Genomic DNA, 22,261 nt, shown 5'->3' on the forward strand with positions numbered 1-22,261 from the left:
AAAATGCTAAGGTACCCTCAGGGAGGGTCTACAAAAAACAACTTCCCAAAAACAAGGAAGCGCCCACAAATGCCACGAATGAAAAAATAACACAGGATACAATAATGACTACCACCCTCCCTCCACTGAGGGAGTAAACCCCACCACAAGGTTCAGACTTGTCACTTGCTGCACTGCAGTTTCACCCAGCTCTCCATGCCGTCTGCACTCCACCACTCTCCACACCCAGTCTGCCTGCTCTCTGCTCCTTATACCGGCTCCTGCGCTCCCGCTGATTGTAAACTGGGGACAGGTGTGCACCCTAGCCTCCTGGCTGCAACATCAGAGGGGGGGGAAGGGCAGGACCTGCAGAGCACAGACGAGCAGCAGTACACAGACACACACGGCTTAAGGGCCGTAACACTCCCCCCCATAAAATCAAACTAGGGGTTTGACTAATTCACAGTCACAGCTTTTTTCTTTCCTACCACTTGGCAAAAAAACCAAACACTCCCACCCACTCTCAAACATCTTTCCCCAGAAGATGAATAAAGAAATCTCACCCGCGGGACAATGCATCGGCTATTACGTTGTCAGCCCCTTTCTTATGCCGGATCTCCAAGTTGTAACCCTGCACCAACAGAGCCCACCTCATCAGGCGTTGGTTGTGGTTATACATTTGGGACAGGAAAACTAGAGGGTTATGATCTGAGAAGACAACAACTGGAGATGGGCTATAACCAACATAGACTCCAAAATGCTGCAGAGCGAGCAGCAATGCGTGGGTCTCCTTCTCTATGGTGGAGTAGTTTAGCTGATGTTTTTTAAACTTGACAGAGAAGTAGCTAACCGGATGGCACACATCTCCTGTTCCATCCTGCAACAGCACAGCTCCAGCGCCGGTGGCACTTGTGTCAAACTCGAGCTTAAAGGGGAGAGAGAGATTTGGTGCGGCCAGGACTGGGGCACAACAAAGGAGAGATTTCACTGCCTCAAAAGCATGTTGACACTCGTCCGTCCACACAAACAGGACTGTGGGACTACATAAATGTAAATGCTCCGTACTTGTATAGCGCCTTTCTAGTCTTTTCGACCACTCAAAGCGCTTTTACACTACATCTGCATTCACCAGTCACACACATTCATACACTGTGCTCAAACGGAAACTAACATTCACACTCATTCATACACTGGCGGAATAGCCGCCAGGGGCAAATCGGGGTTCAGTATCTTGCCCAAGGACACTTCGCCAACCCGCTCTACCTCCTGAGCCACAGCCGCCCTTCTAAGCTAGTCAGGGGGGGCGACAACTACTGAGAAGTTTCTACAAAAACACCTGTAATAACCAGCCATACCAAGGAAACGACGGAGTTCACGTCTGGTCGCGGGGGCTGGGTACGTTAACACAGCAGAAACCTTGGCGTTAACAGGACAGACCTGGCCGTGGCATACCTCTTTACCCAAGTATGTCACCGTGGCTTTTCCAAACTCACACTAAGCTAAGTTTAGTGTCAGTGACACTGCTGCTAACCTCTGGAACACCGCAGCCAAAGTCGACAGGTGACCAGTCCAGTCAGCTGAGTACACTACCACATCGTCTAAGTAAACATTGCAGTTTGGGACAGTCCCCAATACCATATGCATCATTCGTTGGAATGTTGCAGGCGCATTCCTCATCCCGAAGGCCATAACAGTGTACTGCATGAAGTCATCTGGGGTAACAAACGCAGAGATATCGGATGCATGAGGGGTTAATGGCACCTGCAAGTAACCCTTTAGCAGGTCTAGCTTAGTGATGTACTCCACGGGACCAATACTATCTATGCAGTCCTCCATCCTGGGCAACGGGAACGAGTCTGGGACTGTCACTGCATTTACCTTACGAAAGTCTGTGCAGAAACGTGGTGTACCGTCGGACTTAGGAGTAAGTAAACATGGGGAACTCCATGGGCTACAGCTGGGTCGGGTTAACCCATTTCGTACCATGTAATCAACTTCCTCTTTCATCATTTCTCTCTTAGCCAGCGGACAACGATATGCATGCTGCTTTATGGGGGCAGCTGTCCCAACGTCGATATCGTGACGCAGTACAGAGGTCTGGGATGGCACATCGCTAAACAGAGGGAGATGAGAGGTTATCAACACCATTACATCATCACGCTGGTTCGGGGGGATGTAGGACAAATGTGCCTCTAGGCTAGACAAGAGCTTTGAATTGGGCAACCTACCACCCTGGTGACCTTCATCGAGCCCTGCTAAGCCATCATCAGGTTCAGCCCCGCCACAAACCAAGGAAACGGAGGGGTTGCCTGGAGCAGTAGTCTCCGGAGTTTCTTCCTGCTTCTCCTGAGCCGCTTCTCTGGAATGATAGGGCTTCAACATATTAATGTGACACGGGCGTCTCTTTCTTTTACGGTCAGGTGTGTGAATGATGTAATCAGTCCCTGAAACCTTGTTTTCCACCACATAGGGTCCGGAAAAACGGGCAGAGAGGGCAGCTCCAAGCACAGGCAGTAAAACCAACACTTGTTCTCCTGGTTTAAATTGCCATTCGACTGCTTTTCTGTCAAACCGCTGCTTCATGCCTTCTTGTGCCAGAGCCAGAGCCTTCTTTGCCAGGGAGGTGGCACGGTGCAACCGCTCTCTGTTCTGGGACACAAAATCCAATACATTCATTTTCGTCAAGGAGCCAGACACTAACTGCTCCTTCAACACCTTAAGTGGTCCCCGCACGTTATGACCAAATACGAGCTCAGCCGGACTGAACCCCAAAGACTCCTGCCTAGCATTGCGCACAGCAAAGAGCATGTACGGCAAACCCTCATCCCAGTCTCTTCCTGTGTCATAGCAGAATTTCTTCAACGCGGACTTGAGCGTCTGGTGCCAACTCAAGTGCACCTTGTGATTCCGGGTCGTAAGCGCTAGAAACGGAGTGTGAAATTCCCAGTGCTTGCAACGTCTGACGGAAAGTCTTGGAAAGGAAATTGGTACCTCGGTCGGTTTGAACAACTTTCGGCAGTCCAAAGGTGGTGAAGAATTTTGTGAGAGCTTTCATGATGGCGGTAGCGGTAATTTTTCTTAAGGGCACAGCCTCAGGAAAACGGGTGGACACGCACATCACAGTTAGCAGAAACTGGTTCCATGACTTAGTTCTAGGCAAGGGACCAACACAATCCACAATGACATGCTCAAATGGTTCACCAACAGCAGGAACTGGATGCAGTGGGGCAGGTGGCACGATCTGGTTTGGTTTCCCCACGATCTGGCATGTACTGCAAGTTCTGCAGTAGTGCGCTACATCAGCCTTCATGCCTGGCCAGAAAAAATGTCTAAGCACACGGTTGTAAGTCTTGGCGACGCCTAGGTGACCCGACCACAAGTGTTCATGTGCTAGCTCTAGCACATGCCGGCACCACCCCACCGGAACTGCAACCTGATAAACAGTGTTGCGAACCCCAGTCAGATCGGCCGTCCCACCATGAGGAACCCACTTGCGCATTAACACTTCATCCTCAACGAGAAAATGCTGCTGACTTGCTCGCTCACTAGCATCACACCCAGCTGCAGTAAAACATTTTGCCAGGGAGGAATCACTCTGTTGAGCATTGATAAGGAACTTGCGGGTTAATGGCAAGGTTCTCTCAGGAACAGTGACTGAGGAGGCAGCACTTACAGGCACCTGTGTTAGACAGTTCTCTGCCCCACCACTAGAGGGCAATTGGTCCTCCCTAAACACAGAGGGGAACAATGAATCTGAAAGATCCACCCCTTGGGTCTGCTTACGCGCTTGCGCCCTAGTCAACACACTGACCGAAAACACTCCAGGGTGCTTTTGAACCAACTCATCAGATTCAACTTCAGGGATAGGAGTATGCACCATCTCTGGGTCTGGAAAAACCTTTCCACCAGCAATGTCATTTCCTAGGATAAAATCTACACCATCAACAGGAAAATGAGACCCGAACAGCGACGGGAAAGAAACCAGACACTAGCTTGGACTGCACATGAATAGAATGTAAAGGAGCAGGTACAAAGCTCATCCCGATACCTCAAACTACAGCGCTCACATCACGGGCAGATTGAGGGTTCGATGGCAGTACGCTAGCTAAGATAAATGAGCGTGAGCCACCCGTGTCCCTCAGCACTGTGACCGGGCGCTGATCATCAGGTTTACTGGTGAGGGATACCAGTCCCTTGGAAATAAAAGGCCTGAAACATTCATCAGGTTCCCCCACAGCCAGCTGACGATCATAGGGAGACACAGTCTTAATCAACCCAACTCCTTTTGGCGGTTTAGCCACTGGAGGCTGGGGCTTTCGTTTATAGAGAGCACACTCTGCAATAAGATGATCAGGTTTATGACAAAAAAAAACAATGCTTGTCCACCTGTGCCCCTGAGCCAACACGAGTACCCTGAGTGGTGCTGGGCTTCCTTACAGCATCATCATAAGGGGACGAGTAATGTCTGATAGACGTGTTCTTGTGCGTCAAGGCAAACTCATCAGGAAGCGTAGCAGCCTGCTGCAGCGTGGTTACTTTCTGTTCGTTGAGATAAACAACAGTCTTTTCCGACACACAGTTCTTCCAACAGCATCAGCTCGCGAACTGAGGAGAAATCATCGGCCTTACATGCAGCACACCACCAATCAAACAAAATCCCTTGTTCTCTAGCGAAATCAATGTAAGTCTGGCCTACCCCTTTTCTGAGAGCCCTGAAACGTTGCCTGTACGCCTCAGGCACCAGCTCATACACCCGCAAGATGGCGCTCTTAACTTTTTCATAGGAGAGACTATCCTGCACAGACAGCGATGAGCAAGCCTCCTGAGCTTTCCCTGACAGTTTACACTGTAGCAGGATGGCCCACACGTCTTTTGGCCACCTCAGGGCAACAGCAATGCGCTCAAAAGCAGTGAAATAGCTCTCAATGTCGGTCTCACGAAAGACAGGGACTAGAGAAATGTGTTTACTTACATCAAAGGTACTAGGGAGGGCAGTTCCTGATGACCCAGTACCGGCAGCGGTGGCTGAGAACTGCGCTGACCGCAGCTCCAACACGCGCATTCTAATGGCAGTTTCTGCCTCCAACTTCTTTAGCTCCAACTCCCTCCTGAGCTGGTGCTCGCGTTCGCGCTCCTCCCGCCGAGCCAAACGAACCTTCAACCGTGCGTCCTCTCTAGAGGTAGGGGAGGACTCCACGGACAATGGATAATATCTCGGCAGGGTGAACTGCTTACCCCCGCCCGGCTTCACACCGAGTGTATCCGCTTCATCAGGTGGCGTGGCCACATCCTCTGCCACAGAAGCAGCTTGCCTCGCTGCTGCCCCAGCGGGAAAATCTGTCAAACTCAAGACACCGCTCTGTACTAACCCGTCAGTCACAGTGGCCCATAACTCTGCTTTAACCAGAGAATTAGACACAGAAAACCCATAATGTTTAGCGATAGCAAACAGATCAGCTTTCATACATCCATCCAGCTGCTCTAGCGTAAGTTTGGCTACAAACGCCTCCAAACAAAACACAGCCATCTTTGCTGCAATTGCTACCTGGCTAATACCAACGGAAGCAGTAACACCACACAACAGTGCAACCAACAACAAGTGTATGCAGACACGCAGCCAAAATACAACCGCGTCGGCTACAGAATAGTCACACACCAGGTTTCTCAAAAGAGCAACCCCTTCCCCAGGGCCCTGCCTACCCAAAACTTAGCCTAAGCTGTCTTCTGGGGCATGCTGGGCTCGAGGCGACTTTAAAGGCGAAACTTCGGCGGCCAGGGCCCCGAAAGCCTACCTCCGACAGGGAACTCGCTCCCCACCCAGGATTCGCCCCGAAAATAATAAAGGAAAAATAACAACCAAGTGCCCGATGGAAAGACTGCTGGGCAGCCAAGCTGGACACTTCTAACTAGCTGGGGAAAGGTCTACCCTGGAAAAACTGGACAGTGAAAACCCACACGCAACAGTCAATGCGAACAGTTCACAAATACAAACAACAAGTGCTTCCCCGCAACCCGGAATGTTTGGGAAAAAGGATCCCGGACAAGCCCCCAAATTGTTATGAACCTCCAGTGGAGAATCCAGGGGAGGAGGAGGTTAGTGACAATAAAAGAATCATTCCAGGTTGAAGGAAGCCAGGAGACAGATTTTACAGTACATACAGGGTTTTATTTACAATAAAGAAATGCTAAGGTACCCTCGGGGAGGGTCTACAAAAAACAACTTTCCAAAAACAAGGAAGCGCCCACAAATGCCACAAATGAGAAAATAACACAGGATACAATAATGAATACCACCCTCCCTCCACTGAGGGAGTGAACCCCACCACAAGATTCAGACTTGTCACTTGCTGCACTGCGTCCCTGTTTTGCTTCGTTGGCCTCGGATCCATGCTTCCCCATTTCTCTGTCGGCCAGTTGTTGGACCCCTCTGGATACTGAGGTACATAGTTAGTTTTCGGGATGTGCAGTGTGGGTGCGGGGCAGGGCTGTGCTCCAGTTTGTTCTGGGTTTGTGCCTGGAGTTCTCGGCCCTTGACGGGTGGGTGGGTTGGTGGTGGCATGCAGCTGAGCTAGTTGATTTTGCCTCATTGCTGGTTTGGCTGGTGTTGCACTGCGGCCGGGGGGCGTGCTGGGCATGGGGGATGTCGGCCTGCGCCGGCGGCCTTAGCTTTTTCCGGCGGTTGGGGGGACGGCGGACTTTTATTGGTGGGTGCACGGTGACCTGTGCGGCGCGTTTGCTGCCGGGCTGGGACTTGCTGCTGGTGTTTCTCTCCTCTGGCTTTCGCTGTCGTGTTGTTCCGCTTGCTCTCTCTCGTTTGCCCGACCTCGTACGCGGGATTCGCAGGGGGCTGCTGGGCATTGGGTATCGGCGTGCTCGCGCAGTGTGCGCGTTGGGCTCGTCACTTGTGCATTGGTGTTGATGATTGCGTGGCATTTGGGCATTTTGGTTGTTCGCTGCGCGCGGTGGGGTGCTGGGTGGGGGGGGAGCACTGGTCTATGTTGTGTGCGCGCCGCGGTCGGTCCGGGCGCTGCTCCTCCGCGGGTTACGCTTCTTGCGTTCCGTCGGCATTACGTTGTCAACTGGCATCCGCGTTTGCATCGCGGTGCATCTGGGAATCTTTGTTTTTTTTTTTGATTGATTTATTCTTTTTCTTTCTCCCACCCCTATTGGCTACTGGGGTTCTTGCCTGCCTGTTGCTGGGGTAAGTGTGGCACAGTCGTGGCATCCCACTCTCACTAACAACTACATTCTTTAACAGGCTTATGCGCACACACATGTACATACACACATACAGACACATTCACCCACACGCACACAGACACAATCAGTCTCACACATAGACACAAACAAATTTTGATTCCTGATGCTTTTCTTTCAGTTACTTATTTAAATTAATTGTTATTATTCCAGCTCTCGTGGCTGTGCTGTGTTGCTTATTTAGTGTGCTGGACTGTTTCTTGTTTTCATTTTTCTCTTAGTAGTCTTACTATGTCAACTGTTCATTGCTGCTGTTCGGCTGGTTTGTCTTTTACTATTATTATTCTTATTTTTATTGTTTGTTTTTGTTTGTGTTTGTTTGTTGTTGTTTTTCTCCTCCCCAAGCCCCCCTTTCTGTTCTATTGCAGGTTTTGTTGCTTTCTGCAATTGGTGTTTCCCACTGCTTTTCCCTGTTGTCCCCACCTTCCATCCCCCTTCTCTTACAGGTCTTGTCCTTTCTCGGTGCTGTCTGTTTGTGCCCCCCCATCCCCGTGTCTTCCCCACTGTCCGGCCCAGTGACAAATCAATATATAATTAAATAAATAATAAAACAGACAAAGGAGTATATTAATACTCTCTTGTTAAAGTAAAATCTGTCTGGCACAATATGGTATCCAGGTCATCATTCTCTACACCAGGCTGCTGGGCAGGACAGGTTTCCAAAAAACATCAACAAAAAAAAACATTTATGGCAGCATCAAATATGAGGAAAACATTGATGTAAATAAAACATATAGCTTGGTGTTGGTCTATTTTTTATATTATAAATGACAGTTGGGTACACAAAGTAAATGATGAAAGCACAATTTTAATCTACAGAATAGACCCAAAAGTAAACATCATGCCAGTTAAAAAATTAAAGATGGGAGGCTAGAACTTCAAGTTGTCCCTGATATCTATAATACAACAATATAGCATAATTTCATGTCCTATAGGCTACTCAATTAAATTACAAATATTACCAGTTATATTTTTGAAGTTAGAGCTATAGTCTATTAACGAATAAATGTAAAAACACACTTAATGTAATATTTAATTAAGAAAACCCCACAATTGAGTTTTTCAAGTTTCTGTTGTAAACTTCTCAGCTGACATAACTTACAAAATTAAGTTGATTAATATCTTGGATAAATATTATATCCATTAGATTACCCTCCTTTAAAATTTCTGTGTAAAATTTAATTTTACGGCCACACTTTTAATGACAAAAAGGCTGGAGCATGTAGGCCTGTACTCCTTGTATTGAAAATAATCTCTGGTTCCACACTCCAGTCCAGTTGGTGGCGCTAATGCACCTCTCGGCTAGTTTGCCAACCGCCAATAAAATAAAAAAAAAGAAGAAGAAGTTTGAGAAAAAAAAAACAAGCCTGACGGCGACGGGTTTATTAACGACGTTGTGCACTGGCGACGGAGTAGCCTATCCACACACGTAGCTGTCACACGACGGTCTCCTTTGGTAGGTTATCCGTGGCACAATCCACCCGCCATAATCCACCGCCATACACCGGATGCAGCGACGCGTCGACGCCCATTCGCCCTCTGACAAACCTCTGAAAATGCCGTCAGTAAACGTGTGATTGGATTTCCCTGAATTTCCTCAGGGAAATGAAAATAAGCGTCCACAAGTTTATGAATGCAGATCAAAGGCCGGGACACACACACACTGCAGTATATGCTTTATTGTGAGCATATGCAAAATGGTCCTTATAGGCTAATCAATTTGTTTAAAAAGGGAGAAGGAAAAAAAGTCCCAACAATCCCAACGGGAGCCCCGCACTCTACCGACTGACCTACACATGAACATCAGTATCAAAGGGTTAGACTATTTTCTGGCCCGCCAGGAAAATAATTTGGCCCGATGCCAGACTTATTTGCCGACACCAGCTGTATATGTATTAATGGTAAGCTAAACTGTGCTGTTGCATGAAAGGTCTGATTTTACAAATATTCAAAATACAGTTACACTTTACACAAGTTGCATTTTGATATTCAGTTGCCCTGTTTGGTACGTCTCTACAAGCATATTTTAATATTAAACTTGACTATGGCAAAATAACCTTAACACTTAAATGACTAAATATTGTTAATGTCAAATTAAAATCTGAAAACTGTTTGTGGTACATTATATTCACTTAAGGTTTAGATATCCCAGATTAATAACTTAATCTATGACTGATTAAAAATCATATAAAAACATTTTTCTACAATGACAATGCCAAATTATGATGACTGAATATCTTATTGACATTTTAGGTCACTGTAATCATTTGCTACAATTACAGTTAGATTTACAGAAAAACAAACACACCAGGTTTATGTTAACATAATGTATAACAAATTAGTGATGTGGTGCACAAATGCATGTTATTGTATTTCCATTGAAAACAGGAAGTATTTTTTTGCTGTTCTGCTATTAGATAGATAAACAACATTTATCCCCAGGGGGGAATTTTGCATGTCACAGCAGCAGTATGCGAACAAACCACTTGGAAAAAATGATGGTGCTGGTTGCTGGTTTTCTCAGAAATTGGGCAGGGGTTCATAGGACGATACTCATCAAACATGTGCTTTCTTCACCAGTTTGAGCTCTGACCACTAGAAAGGATATTATTCAGAGATGTGTCAATAAAACAAAGCAACTTTGATGCAGTTGAAAGCTAAACTGTATATACATATATATACTGTAAAAGTAATTCAACAATGAAACAATTACTTGGGATAATTACCTCAATCGTCCTCACATCAGAGCTTTCCTCCTTCTTCAGATTTCCTGTTTTCATGACCAACATTTCTGTGCCGGAATCATCTGAAGTCTTCCTCTGCTCTGCAAAGGCTAGAAGAGTTTCACTTTGTCTCTCGTAGAGAAGAGCAGGAATCCTGTGCACTTTGGATGTAAAGAGAGTTTTCTTAATTGTCTTTAGATCACAATGACTGTTTGTTGCCCATGGTTGTTGTCTGTGTGTAAAATGCTCTTACAATTTATAAGAAAGCAAGAAATGTAGCTTACTCCTCCAAGATCAGCAGAGTTTGTCTGCTGGGGGTTTTCTAACTGGGTGGTTCAGTGTGGTCTTTATTTCACTGAAAACCTGTTGTCCAAACACTGATAAATAAAATTCTGGGGGTTGATTTCCTTCTTTCCTGTCCTTCTCTTAGTGATAAAACAAGGGAAAGCAAAGAGAAAAAAAGATGAGTAGATGAGATCCACTTCATGATTGGAACATAGTCAGGCTTAATGCAAGGTGGAGTAATATTTAATAGTATTTTATTCATAATACTTCAGTAAGTTTAGGTAAGACTTTCATTTATGTCCTAAATCCATGCATTTTTGGGAATATAGTCAGGTGGAAAAAAACTACCTTCTATTTTCTGACTGTATTTTATTATTTACTTGTATTTTACGAAACAGTGTTCTTAAATCATAATACAAACACATTTGAATAATGACCAAAGGAGGTGCACAGCTTATCACCACCCTAAAATTAGCAAAGCGAGGCAAAATATAAAAAATGTCTCCAAAGACTCTACTTCAACTACTAAACAATTCCTTAATTCCAAATATACCAATTATATTCCAATTATATATGATTATAAGTTCAAATAATTAAATTCCTGGTCTGATCAGATGAGGTCTTCTAGAATTTGTGATGCTGAGAGTTGAGATACGTCCAGTCTGAGACTGTGCTGAACTGCATCCAGGGAATCTCATCATTAGTAAATCTCCCAGTCTTTGTCCCAGAAGAGGCTAACATAGATGTAAATGTAAATGCTCCGTACTTCTATAGCGCCTTTCTAGTCTTTTCGACCACTCAAAGCGCTTTTACACTACATCTGCATTCACCAGTCATACACATTCATACACTGAGCCTAAGTGCTCAAACGGAAACTAGCATTCACACTCATTCATACGCTGGCGGAACAGCCGCCAGGAGCAAATCGGGGTTCAGTATCTTGCCCAAGGACACTTCGACACGCAACCAGGGATTGAACCGCCGACCTTCCTACCTAACGGCCAACCCGCTCTACCTCCTGAGCCACAGCCGTCCCATAGGACAGGACAATCATTGTATCATTGGTGGTGAAACAGGTAAGATGACCATTAGAAAAGTAATAGTGACAAAATGTGAAATGTTGTGTCAGGGCCAATGCACTTCACCTCGCAAAACCTGACTTTAGCAGAACCCTTGCTAGCGATTCAACTGTCCGATATGAGGTGTGCTTGCTCCCTGCCCACGGCGTCGCTAACAAGTTGTTTCTGCATGGTCCTGTTTAGCTCGCTAACAGTCGTTTTGACTTCCTGGAGACTTGTTGTCACCACAAGGTTTTATATGTAAGCAGCAGGGACTCCCTTGGACCATTAAACCAAACAACATATAAAATATTAATAATTCTTATAGAGCAGGTCTAGACCGTATTCTAATATTATTTAGAGACCCAACAATGCAGACTTTTGTTAATGACTTTGCTTACTTTTACTGTTGGCTTAGGCCTACTACAAATTAGACACACGTGACCATTTAGTAATGACTGTATTAACATTTGTCAGTACATAATTAGGGGTTAGATGTTTTTTTGTTTTAATCTTGATGAATATGGCGTATATGTCATGGAAATCAAAAATTCACATCTCAAAATATTAGAATATTAGAATAAAGAATGAAATGTAGACCTTCTCAAAAGTTAAAAAATTCTGAAAAAGGTTAATTTATGCACTCAGTACTTGGTCAGGGGTCCTAAAACATGAATTACTGAATCAGTGCAGCGACTCTAGGAATGCGACACAGCTCATATCTTGGACACATCTGTGCCTGGTGGCTCCTGATGCACTGACTCCAGCATCAGTCCACTCCTTATGAAGCTCCCCCAAGTTCAGCAGTTCAGTTTTGCTTGACAATCCCCTCAAGGCTGCGGTCATCCTTGTTGCTTGTGCACCTTTTCCTACCACACTTTAACCTTCCACAACTTTCCATGAACATGCTGTGAACAGCCAACCCTTTCAGCAATGCCTTCTGTGGCTTACCCACCTCGTGGAGGGTGTCAGTGATACATTTGTCAGGTCAAAAGTCTTCTCCATGATTGTGGTTGTTTGTACTGAACCAGATTGAGATTAAAGGCTCTTCTCAGGTCACCATTTCTGTATTATACATTCTTTATTCTAATATTTTGAGAGATGGATTTTTGATTTCTGTGAAATGTAAGCTGTAATCATCAAGATTAAAATGAAAAAAGGCCTAAAATATTTAATTTTATGTGTAATGAATCTAACATATAAGAAAGTTTCACAGAAATAAATTAACTTTTCCAAAATTTATAAATTTTATGATATGCACCTGTACATTTTGTACATGTGAATGTTGGTTCTCTGAAACTTTAAAGAAGCTAATATTGTAACTTTTTACTGAAAATGGCAGTAAGACATGCACTGTTCTAATGTGTATGCTGGAGCTTACTAGTCTAGATGTTTTGCTTCTTCAGTGTTATATTACATACTGATTTCCAGTAAAATGTTAAATGGAGTCATAGTCCATGCTGTGCTTGTTATCATCTTGGATGGGTGACAACTTGAGCAAAACAGTCCTGAGGCAATTGTGTTGGTCCCATATTGGATGAAAGAGAAGGTAAGATGCATTGTAAGAGCTGCTGCCTACAACGTCGTGCACTGTAAAAATTCGTTCAGTGCTATTGTCCTTATAACTTAATTTTAAAAACTATATTTATTCCAATAATTAACTTATTTTTCTTTCTTTGTTTTTTGAGTTTTCAAAAAGTAAAAAAGTGTGAATATTTTCGTAACTTAATATTTTCTATAATAAAATTAATTTAATTGGACTTCACCATAAATTGATTTTACAAAACTCATTTTAAAAGTTTATATCAGACGTATCCTTATGGACGTATCAGACGTAAAAAGACACGACCCGCCCACTACCTGCAGCAACAGAAGAACAAGCCCGGGCAAATCCTTCATCTCGTCTGTTCCAGAAGTTTATTCGAACGGGGTTTTCTACGGAGCCGGATAATACTTCACGTACCTCATGTAAGTAACTCTTTGTGTTGTTAAAAGTGAGATTTTACCCTAATTAACGTCTTTGTGCTGCACAATCGCTCTGTCGAAGAGCGCCAATTTCGAATGTGCTCTAACGTTAACGTTACCTCAAACAGTTTGTTAACTTGAGCCACATAAATTACTGTATTAATCTAACGTTACGTGTGTGTGCGCGTTGTATAAGTAATGTTGACTTTGTGTGATAGTTTAATGTTTCAGAGGTGTTTGTAACTTCTTCAAAAACATTGAGTCCGCTGCCAACGCTGTCGAAGCTACGACAGACACACGTAGCCACAGCTAACGTTAGCTAAGTTAAGTGATTACTGATTATCGTCGGTTGGATATGAATGTTAATGTGCCAGTGCAGCAGTTACTTTGGCGAGTACACAATCCACACAATCTAACCAAAACCACATTGATGAGGGAGCAAACATTTGCAACTATGAGTGTGGGCACTGTTAGCTAATGTGGATTAGCACATAGCCTGAAATACACCCACACCGCCCGCGGTTAACACACCTCAACGGTGGTGCTCAAGGTGCAGGCCCATTTCTCCTCATCCAGCGTGCTTTACACGTGTTTGTCTTAACAGGAAAACTTTGTATTTGACTGTGGCACATTCACACATCTCACACCAACACACTTTGCAGTCATTCCAGTTGTTCCACTAATATTTTGGCAAGAGAGGTTACAAGTATTTTAGGCTATCTAACCTAACAATTAGTCAATTGTGATGGTTAGACATGAGGTTGACATGATGTTTCAGATTATTTTCTAAAATAAATTCTGTGATGAACTAAAGTTACCCATTCTTGTCTTGTCCAGCAGGATAATCTTCATTTGTATTTTAAGTGTATTTTTTTATGGATTTTGTCAGGCTTGTATTCAAAAGCTAGATGTAACTAACTTTATTTATTTTTATTGACAGATGGGATGGCCCTGTAAATTGTGCAACACTGTGGTACCAGGAAAGAGTGACATTTTAAAGCATTATAGACTGCATCATGGGACTTTTGGACACAGCCATGCCTTGCCTTGTATTCATATAGATTGCCCATGTTCTTTTAAATCCTGGAGTTCCTTCCGCTCTCACCTCTCAAGATACCACCCAGAAGCTAAATCCTTCATCTCACCACAAGTAAGTCTTTCATTTACCTGCCCTTTGTGTCAAAACCCTGGATTTAACAACAAAAGGATTTTTTGAGCATATAGGTCACCATCTCAAGAATAACGAGACTGTTAAGTGTGTCTTCATAGAATGTGATCACCAAACAAATGTGTATGGGACGTTTGCAACACACAAACACAGAAAGCATACTCCATATACATCACAAGATTTCAAACCAGGGATTATTTGTGGGTTACCCGAGGAAGCACTTGATTTTGAAGCCTCTGAAGAGGATGAGGTCCACAATGATGCTAATCATGAAGGCAGTAGCACTAATGCACACTATGAAGAGGAAGATGGAAGCAGTGTAGTTGTAGAGTATATAGCATCCCTCTTGTTGAAATTAGAGAGTGTTCATAATGTTTCAGTTCGGTGCATTGATGAATTGGTTGATCTTCACTTCATAGCAAATTCTGCATGCATATCTTCAGTTAAAAGTATCATTGTTTCACATTTTAAGAAAAATAACCAAACCATTGACACTGTTGTTACATCTTTGGTGGAAGAATTGTGCAATTCCAATCCCCTAAGCTCAGCACTTAGTAGTGCTGGTCCTCTATCCTCATCGTTCAAGAGACAGAAGTATTATACAGAAAAATTTGAAGTTGTTGAGCCTGTTGAGTATGTCCTTGAACCAAATGAGAAGAGAAGTTTCCAGTATATTCCAATTCTTAAGTCTTTGATTAATATTTTGGGTAAAGAAGATCTTCGAGAAAAAGTTCTGAGTAAAGAAAAGGACAAGCCATCTACTAAATATGAATCATATCAAGACGGTACAATCTATAAAGATAATTCTTTTTATTCTGAAGAACTAAGAATTACACTTGTACTGTACATTGATGACTTCGAAATTTGCAATCCACTGGGAACTTCAAGAAAGAAGCACAAGATTACAGCTGTATACTGGGTGTTTGGCAACATTCCACACTCATCTCGGTCAACTCTGAGCTCTGTGTACTTGGCCCTTTTATGTAAAGCAGTGGACATCAAAAGATTTGGTTATGAGGAAGTGCTTGCCCCTTTGTTAAAAGACATTGCTATCTTGGAGCGTGACGGCATCTACATTTCCTCAGTAGGACAAAATGTGAAAGGAAGTGTGTTTTGCGTTGCAGCAGACAATCTTGGGGCACATTCAATTTGTGGATTAGTGGAAAACTTTTCTGGTCCGTTCATTTGCAGATTTTGTCTTGGACAGCGATCAGAATATCAGATAAAGGAGGTGAGGTCTGGTGCCTTTCCGGCTCGCACCCAAGAAGCACATGCAACTCATGTATTGACTGTCAAAGAAAACCCTGCCTTGACACATTGTTTCGGTGTTAAAAAGGCTTGTCCATTGACTGAAAATCTGAGCTATTTCCACTGTGTCACTGGCTATCCACCTGACATATTACATGACGTTTTTGAAGGGATTGTTCCCTTAGAACTGGGTCTGTGCTTCAGTGTTTTTATTTCTAAGAAATATTTCACATTTAGTGAACTTAACAGTGCTATTTCACAGTTTCCATATAAGTGGTCTGACAAAACTAACTCTCCTCAGCCAGTGCCTGCTACCTTCTCCTCAAGAAACAAGATTGGAGGAAACGCGCATGAAAATTGGTCCCTCATACGACTGTTGCCATTCATTATTGGACACAAAATACCTTTGAGTGATCCAGCCTGGCTTCTGTTGATGTCTTTAAAAGACATTGTTGAGCTTGTTGTGGGTCCAGTCCATAATGAGGAAAGCATTGCATATCTTGACTCAAAAATTTCTGAACACCGACACAGATTCCAGGAAGTGTTCCCTAATGAAGAATTAATCCCAAAGCACCACTTTTTAGAGCACTATCCTGCTTTGATAAAAGCTTTTGGACCAGTTATAGCTTTCTGGACGATGCGGTTCGAAGCAAAACACAGCCAGTTTAAACGGATTGTAAGGCATACTGGCAACTTCAAGAACATTCTCCTGTCCCTGGCTACAAAGCACCAGCTTATGATAAGCCACAACCTGCATTCCACAACAGTTTTGCCTGCTCTTAGTGTTGTAAGAGTAACATCAGTTCCAGTGGATGTCCTACATGTAAATGTTCAGGAGTCAATCAGGCATATATCTCCTTCTCAGTCTCATGTTCAGCTGGCTGACACAGTCACCTATCAGGGATCGAGGTACTCAAAAGGCATGATTGTGGCCTTTGGTTCTACTGCAGGTCTTCCTGATTTTGCAGTGATTCTTCAAATTGCACTTATCGAGGAAAGAGTGTATTTTATTGTGAGAACACAGATATCCTGGTTTGATGAACATTATCGCGGATATTATCTGGAGAAGACAGACCACATAACTCTCGTTGAGCAACGATGCCTTACTGATGTATATCCTCTGTCTGCCTATATTGTTGCAGGAAAGCAAATGGTGATATTGAAGCGCCACATCTGTCTCCAACATAACTCTTCTTAGAAATGGAGCAAACTGTGAGATTCCGGGTCCTCATCGATCATGAAATCAAGAAACTCACTCTCAGCAGTGGCATGCCCTCAACTGTGAATGAGTTGGTTGCAGCTGTCAAAGAACATTTTTCCATCCCCACAGATATAAGTCTTCAATACAAAGATGAGGAATTTGATGACTTCTTCACCCTAACATCTACCAATGAGCTGAAAGATAAGTGCACACTTAAAGTTGTGTATACACCGCTGGAGTTGACGCTGACCGTTGTTCCCCAGGAAAGCACCCCAGATGCCTCTGATGTCAGCTCTCTCTGTGAGTGTACGAGTCTCAGTGGGAACTCAGTGGATACCGTCATTCCGAGTCCATCCCCCTCTGAAAGGCAGAGCCCATGGCCTGCTGTGTTTCCAATTCCAACCTTCTCACACAACACTGAACTGGCCTTAAGACAAGGAAACGAGATTTATTTAAGAGATGGCACCCCTATGACATCACCAAGTATCAAATCAGACATCCTGGAGCGCCTGGCAGAGGCCATGTTTTTCTACACAGCTTACCCCAATGATGCCCAGAGATGTGCAGTGGCAGAGGCACTAGTTGCAAAGCATCCCTGCTTAAAGGAGCCCGGATCTTTTAATGGAATTTATGGGTGGCAGGTAAGCCTAAAGTATAAGTGTGGAAACTACCGGACAAAACGGAAAGCACTTGGAAGCACTGAACTCCTGATAAACTCACTGAGAAACAAGTCAAGTGATGAGCGAAAAGCCGCTAAAAATGTCAAGAAACCAAAGAGGGCAGAGGTGAATTACTTGCCCTCACACCCACATGGTGAAACAGATGACACCCTTGAGAATCTGAGACTTGACCTAATTGCTGCCCATCAGACAAAGGACTCTGTCAGGAGCACAAATGATATGATGGCCAGAACATACAGCTGGAGAAGACAGGAAGTTATTACCAAGTCTCCTGGTGTGGCAGAATTCAAGGAAAGATGGCCTGCCCTCTTCGAACCATTCCAGGTAAGTGACTTATCATTCAGTTTTGCTGACACTACTCACTTCTGAGAACTTTTTAGAAATTGTGACTTGGACATGAGATAGTAGATTAATCTTTAAACCCCTTAAATAAGTCAAACATTTGCTGTCTTACAGGTAAACGAGGAGTTCCGAAGATGTACTGCAGTTTCCCTGGAAGCGACGTTTATGTCACAGCTGGACAAATACACCCCAAAGCTCCTAGAACTCTTTAGTGCCAAGGGAGGAGCAACTGGTCAACGCATCAAAAAGTTGTTGATGGATCTGATACAGGTAGGGAAAAATTGGTTACAAAGTTAAGGTACGATATTAATCAATTGAGTGGTTTTGTTTTTCAGTTTTTTCAGCATCTTGCTTATCTGGGTGGTTTTTGTTTTGTTGTTTTTTTGTTAATTAGCCAGTTTTTTTCTAAATTGTCTCGTGTTATTACTATTAATATATTATAATGAATAAAAAAGAAAAAATAATACAGACCTACAGTAATTACAGGGTTGGAGTGAATTTACCAACAAAAATAATTTATTCATTATTGTTCTATTAACTAGGACCCAAGTGCCACTACAGTGAAGAAGAGAGATGTCACTCTGAGATGCCTCTTTGAGTATATGGGAGAGAGTGGACAGGAGCTTATCTCGGATTACTGTGTAAGTATTGTCTCAAAGCAGGTTTGGGTCAGTCTGGTGAACATGTTTAAATTGTGCGGACTGTTAAAGGATAACTCTTGCCAAATTGCAACCTAGGCTATTTTTGCTAATCTACCAGAGTCATACTTTCTTGTAAAAGCATAATTAGAATGGAAATACCACTTTTAAGATTGACCGTATTTTCGTTTTCAGGTCAAAATGCCTTTTGAATGGGTGTGCTAGGGGCACTACAATGATTGCATCAAAATCGCTAGTTTTAAAACACTAAAGCGGCTCTACACATGAACTTGAGCATTGACAACATTGTTTGTGTACACACAGTTTACTAAAAAGAAATGTTTTGTGCGACTCACATTATCAGTTAGTGTTTACGGTGGCTAGAATTTTGACAGTCAAAAGTATTCGATCTCCGAATGTAATGAACTACATATGAGGAAATGTCATGAACTTGTAATTCCAATAAAAAGATAACTTAGCTCATGGCAATTTATATGGAAACAAACTTTAGGAGCTTTCCATCTTTACTCTCCTCATGTTGCATTGCATTTGGAGATTGACAAAATTCCAGCTACCAGAAACACAAACATGTATGTATGTATGTATGATCTACAGGGTATTGCACCAATGTTGTCTTAACCTAGAAGTGTGTCTATAACAGCTTTTCAGAGGATTAACTAGCGCTTAAATAATATGAATCACTGACTTGTCCAGGCGACACATAAAACTAAACATCAGTTGTCTTAAGAGTTCCTCACAGGTTGGCACTCTAGTAGACACAAACAAATGACTGGCCCTATGTCACCTAGGCACACGAAACAGCAGCCGCCACTGATAAAGTGAGTCGTACAAAACCTTTCTATAAGGCGCACTTAAAAGCCTTTAATTTTCTAATCCGGAGCGCCTTACATATGAATCAATTGGTTAATAACGCTCTGCGTTATTAAATTCGCCCGTGAACTCGCGCTCGTGTCCATCTTATGCCCGCTCTGTCACACGGCCAGTTCAACCTCGTATAAATCATGTTATGTGTGTAAGTCACGTGCCCGCTCACGACCGCTCACTCTTACTAACAGACACACAAACAGACACACTGTCCCCCGCGCTGCTCGCGCGTCACAGAATGTTCATAAAGCGCTCCCTGTTCACAGTAACCGGGTCGTCTCATTCAAACAGCCTGCTGTTGCTGTCAGCGAGCCGCCGCACATGAATACTCATGAGTCAGGCTGCGAATGCAAGTTACGTGCCCGCCCCAGCGCGCTCACGCTTACTAAAACGCCTCACCTCCGGTGCCGCGCATTCGCTACATTCCCTTTGGCACATCTAGTGGATGCATAACGCAAACCCAGTCAAACGTTTGACTGCAGTATCTTATGCGCCTTATAATCCGGTGCGCCCTATATATGAAAAATGTTCTAAAATAGGTCATTCATTGAAGGTGCGTCTTATAGTGCGGAAAATACGGTACACAATGTTGTCAATGCTCGAGTCCATGTGTAGAGCCCCTGGTGACACTTCAAGTACAGTTTCATGTTGTGTTGAGCCTTCTTAGTGTTTTAAAAATAGTGATTTTTATGCCATCATTGTAGTGCCCCTAGCATTCAAAAGGCATTTCGACTTCATATGAAAAAAGTCTATCTTGAGAGTGGCATTTCCATTCTAATTATGCTTTTACAAGAAAGAATGACTCTGGTAGATTAACAAAAATAGCCTAGGTTAAATTTTGGCAAGCGTTTCCCTTTAATGTGAACTGAATGAACCAGCATTTGGCAGGTAGTGGATTATTTATGCATTTATTTATTTTTCTTAATAAATGAGATTGTTTGTCTTAAATACTTTATCTTGTATCTCAAAAGGGGGCCGCAGAGACCATTGTTCATGAGGACCTGAAAATTAAGAACATGAGCATCTATGTCTGCCGTGAGCCAGATGCAGTAGGAATCATCATTGAGGGAATACCAGTCCTTACCAATCTTGGAAACCTGGCCAAAGCATGCTGCTTCCTGCTTGGGTTGACATATGCACTTAATCTTGAGTATCCATCCAAGCTTTCCAAAACATTTGAGGTGTTTCAAAGACTTTTCGTGGGACTTGACACACTGCGCCCAAAACCAAGCCCCAAGTTCATGACCCTGAAAAACAAACTCCTTGCCTAGGCACTCAGACATGACTGTCACTGCACTTGTGAACAGCTGTTTTCTTTGTCTGTTCAACATCATTATACATTGGACATAATGGGTGTTATGTCCAATGTTATATTGGACATTCAGGTTGTTGTAATGGTTTATCCTTGTCATGTTTTATACTGTACACAGGTCATACTTCCTGGTGTGAAAAAGTAATATTTTATACACACAAAATAGACCTGCTGTGAAGCTGCACTTTAAAAACTGGTCAGTAGGTGAGATCAGTGAGATGTTTGACTAAAGACGTTTCAAAATATTCACACACGCTGTGAAGGTATTATGCCAAGTTGAGGTCAGATGGTCATGCTTGTGACCTGTAATGTTAGTGTTATAATGTTTCAATATTATGTTCACACTGTACTGTTAAAAGGATAGTTCACTTCAAAATGAAAATTCTGTCATCATTTACTCACCCTCAAGTTGTTTTAAACCTGTATGAATTTCTTTCCTCTACAGGACACAAGGAAGATGTCTGAAGAATGTCAGTAACCGAACAGTTAACTGGACCCATTGACTTCCATATTAGAAAAAAATAAAAAGACTATGGAAGAACATTCTTCAAAATATCTTCCTTGTGTTCAGCAGAAGAAAGAAATTCATACAGGTTTAAAACAACTTGAGGGTGAGTAAATGATGACAGAATTTTCATTTTGAAGTGAACTATCGTTTTAAGGTGTTTTACTAACCTACTATTTACAAGCTGAGGTCATATTTGTTTAATACATGAATACAGAAGTTCTTGATTGTTTATACTGTCCAGCTCATTCCCACTATTTGGATATGGCATGTGAATTGTTAAAAAAATAGCAAGTGCCAGTTAACTTGATATTAAAATGTTTTAATATTATGTATGTACACACAGTAAAATATACTGTGAAGGTGTTCTTCTAACCTGCACTTTATAAGTTGAGGTCATGCTTTTTTTAATGCATGAATAGATGTTATTGATTGTTAACACTATCCAGCTCATTTTGAATTTGGTTTGTAAATTGTTACTTAATTTTAAATTTTAATTTTAAATTTTAAATTTTGTAACATTATGTACACAGAACTGTACTGTGAAGGTGTTCCACTAACCTGCACTTTATTTGCTGAGGGCATGTTTTCTTGAATGCCTGAATACCAATGTTTATACTGTCCAGCTCATTGCTACTGTTTTGGATATGGCAATGATTTAATAAATGTTGGAAATTGACATAGTAGCAACTATTTATTTGAAGCTATTTACACTTTCAAAACAAAGAGGGTAAATTGATCAAAATTAATAAATCAGAACATTATCTACTTATTTTTTCATTTAAGTTACCTATTTTAATTAAGTTTAATGTGTATAAAATGATGATATTTTCTACATTGATAGTACTCAATTTATTGGCTTTTTCTGAAAATGCTACTTAATATTTTTGCATACATTGAAATTCACATTATTAAGTTGTCTTTACTCAAAATATCAGTTAGTTCACTAAACTTGAAAAAAATAGTTGGAAAATGTTGTCTTAATTTTATTGAGTTAGATCCAAGTAAACAGTTT

The 22,261-nt window shown here is 42.6% G+C and overlaps 1 protein-coding gene and 1 long non-coding RNA gene across 3 annotated transcripts; both read left to right on the forward strand.

Annotated features, from left to right (window-relative positions):
- The first annotated feature begins 8,614 nt into the window (after positions 1-8,614).
- On the forward strand, positions 8,615-10,362 carry LOC119899200. Its single transcript, XR_005443744.1, has 2 exons — positions 8,615-9,137; positions 10,002-10,362. It is a non-coding gene; the product is annotated as an uncharacterized LOC119899200 (long non-coding RNA).
- A 2,602-nt stretch (positions 10,363-12,964) lies between these two features.
- Positions 12,965-21,925, forward strand: LOC119899201. 2 transcript variants are annotated; one of them, XM_038713676.1, is made up of 6 exons: positions 12,965-13,270; positions 14,208-14,417; positions 15,985-17,888; positions 18,021-18,176; positions 18,449-18,547; positions 20,401-21,925. In XM_038713676.1, the coding sequence occupies exons 3-6, from the start codon at positions 16,884-16,886 to the stop codon at positions 20,698-20,700; spliced, it is 1,560 nt and encodes a 519-aa protein (XP_038569604.1). In that variant the 5' UTR covers positions 12,965-13,270; positions 14,208-14,417; positions 15,985-16,883; the 3' UTR covers positions 20,701-21,925. The 2 variants fall into 2 exon arrangements, with proteins under 2 accessions (XP_038569604.1, XP_038569603.1); XM_038713675.1 differs by having other exon boundaries at positions 16,826-17,888.
- The last annotated feature ends 336 nt before the right edge of the window (positions 21,926-22,261 follow it).

This window comes from Micropterus salmoides, unplaced genomic scaffold (assembly GCF_014851395.1).
Source record: "Micropterus salmoides isolate LMB-PRFRI ecotype aquatic unplaced genomic scaffold, ASM1485139v1 Ms_hic_scaffold_12, whole genome shotgun sequence".
In the NCBI taxonomy this organism is placed as follows: Eukaryota; Metazoa; Chordata; class Actinopteri; order Centrarchiformes; family Centrarchidae; genus Micropterus; species Micropterus salmoides.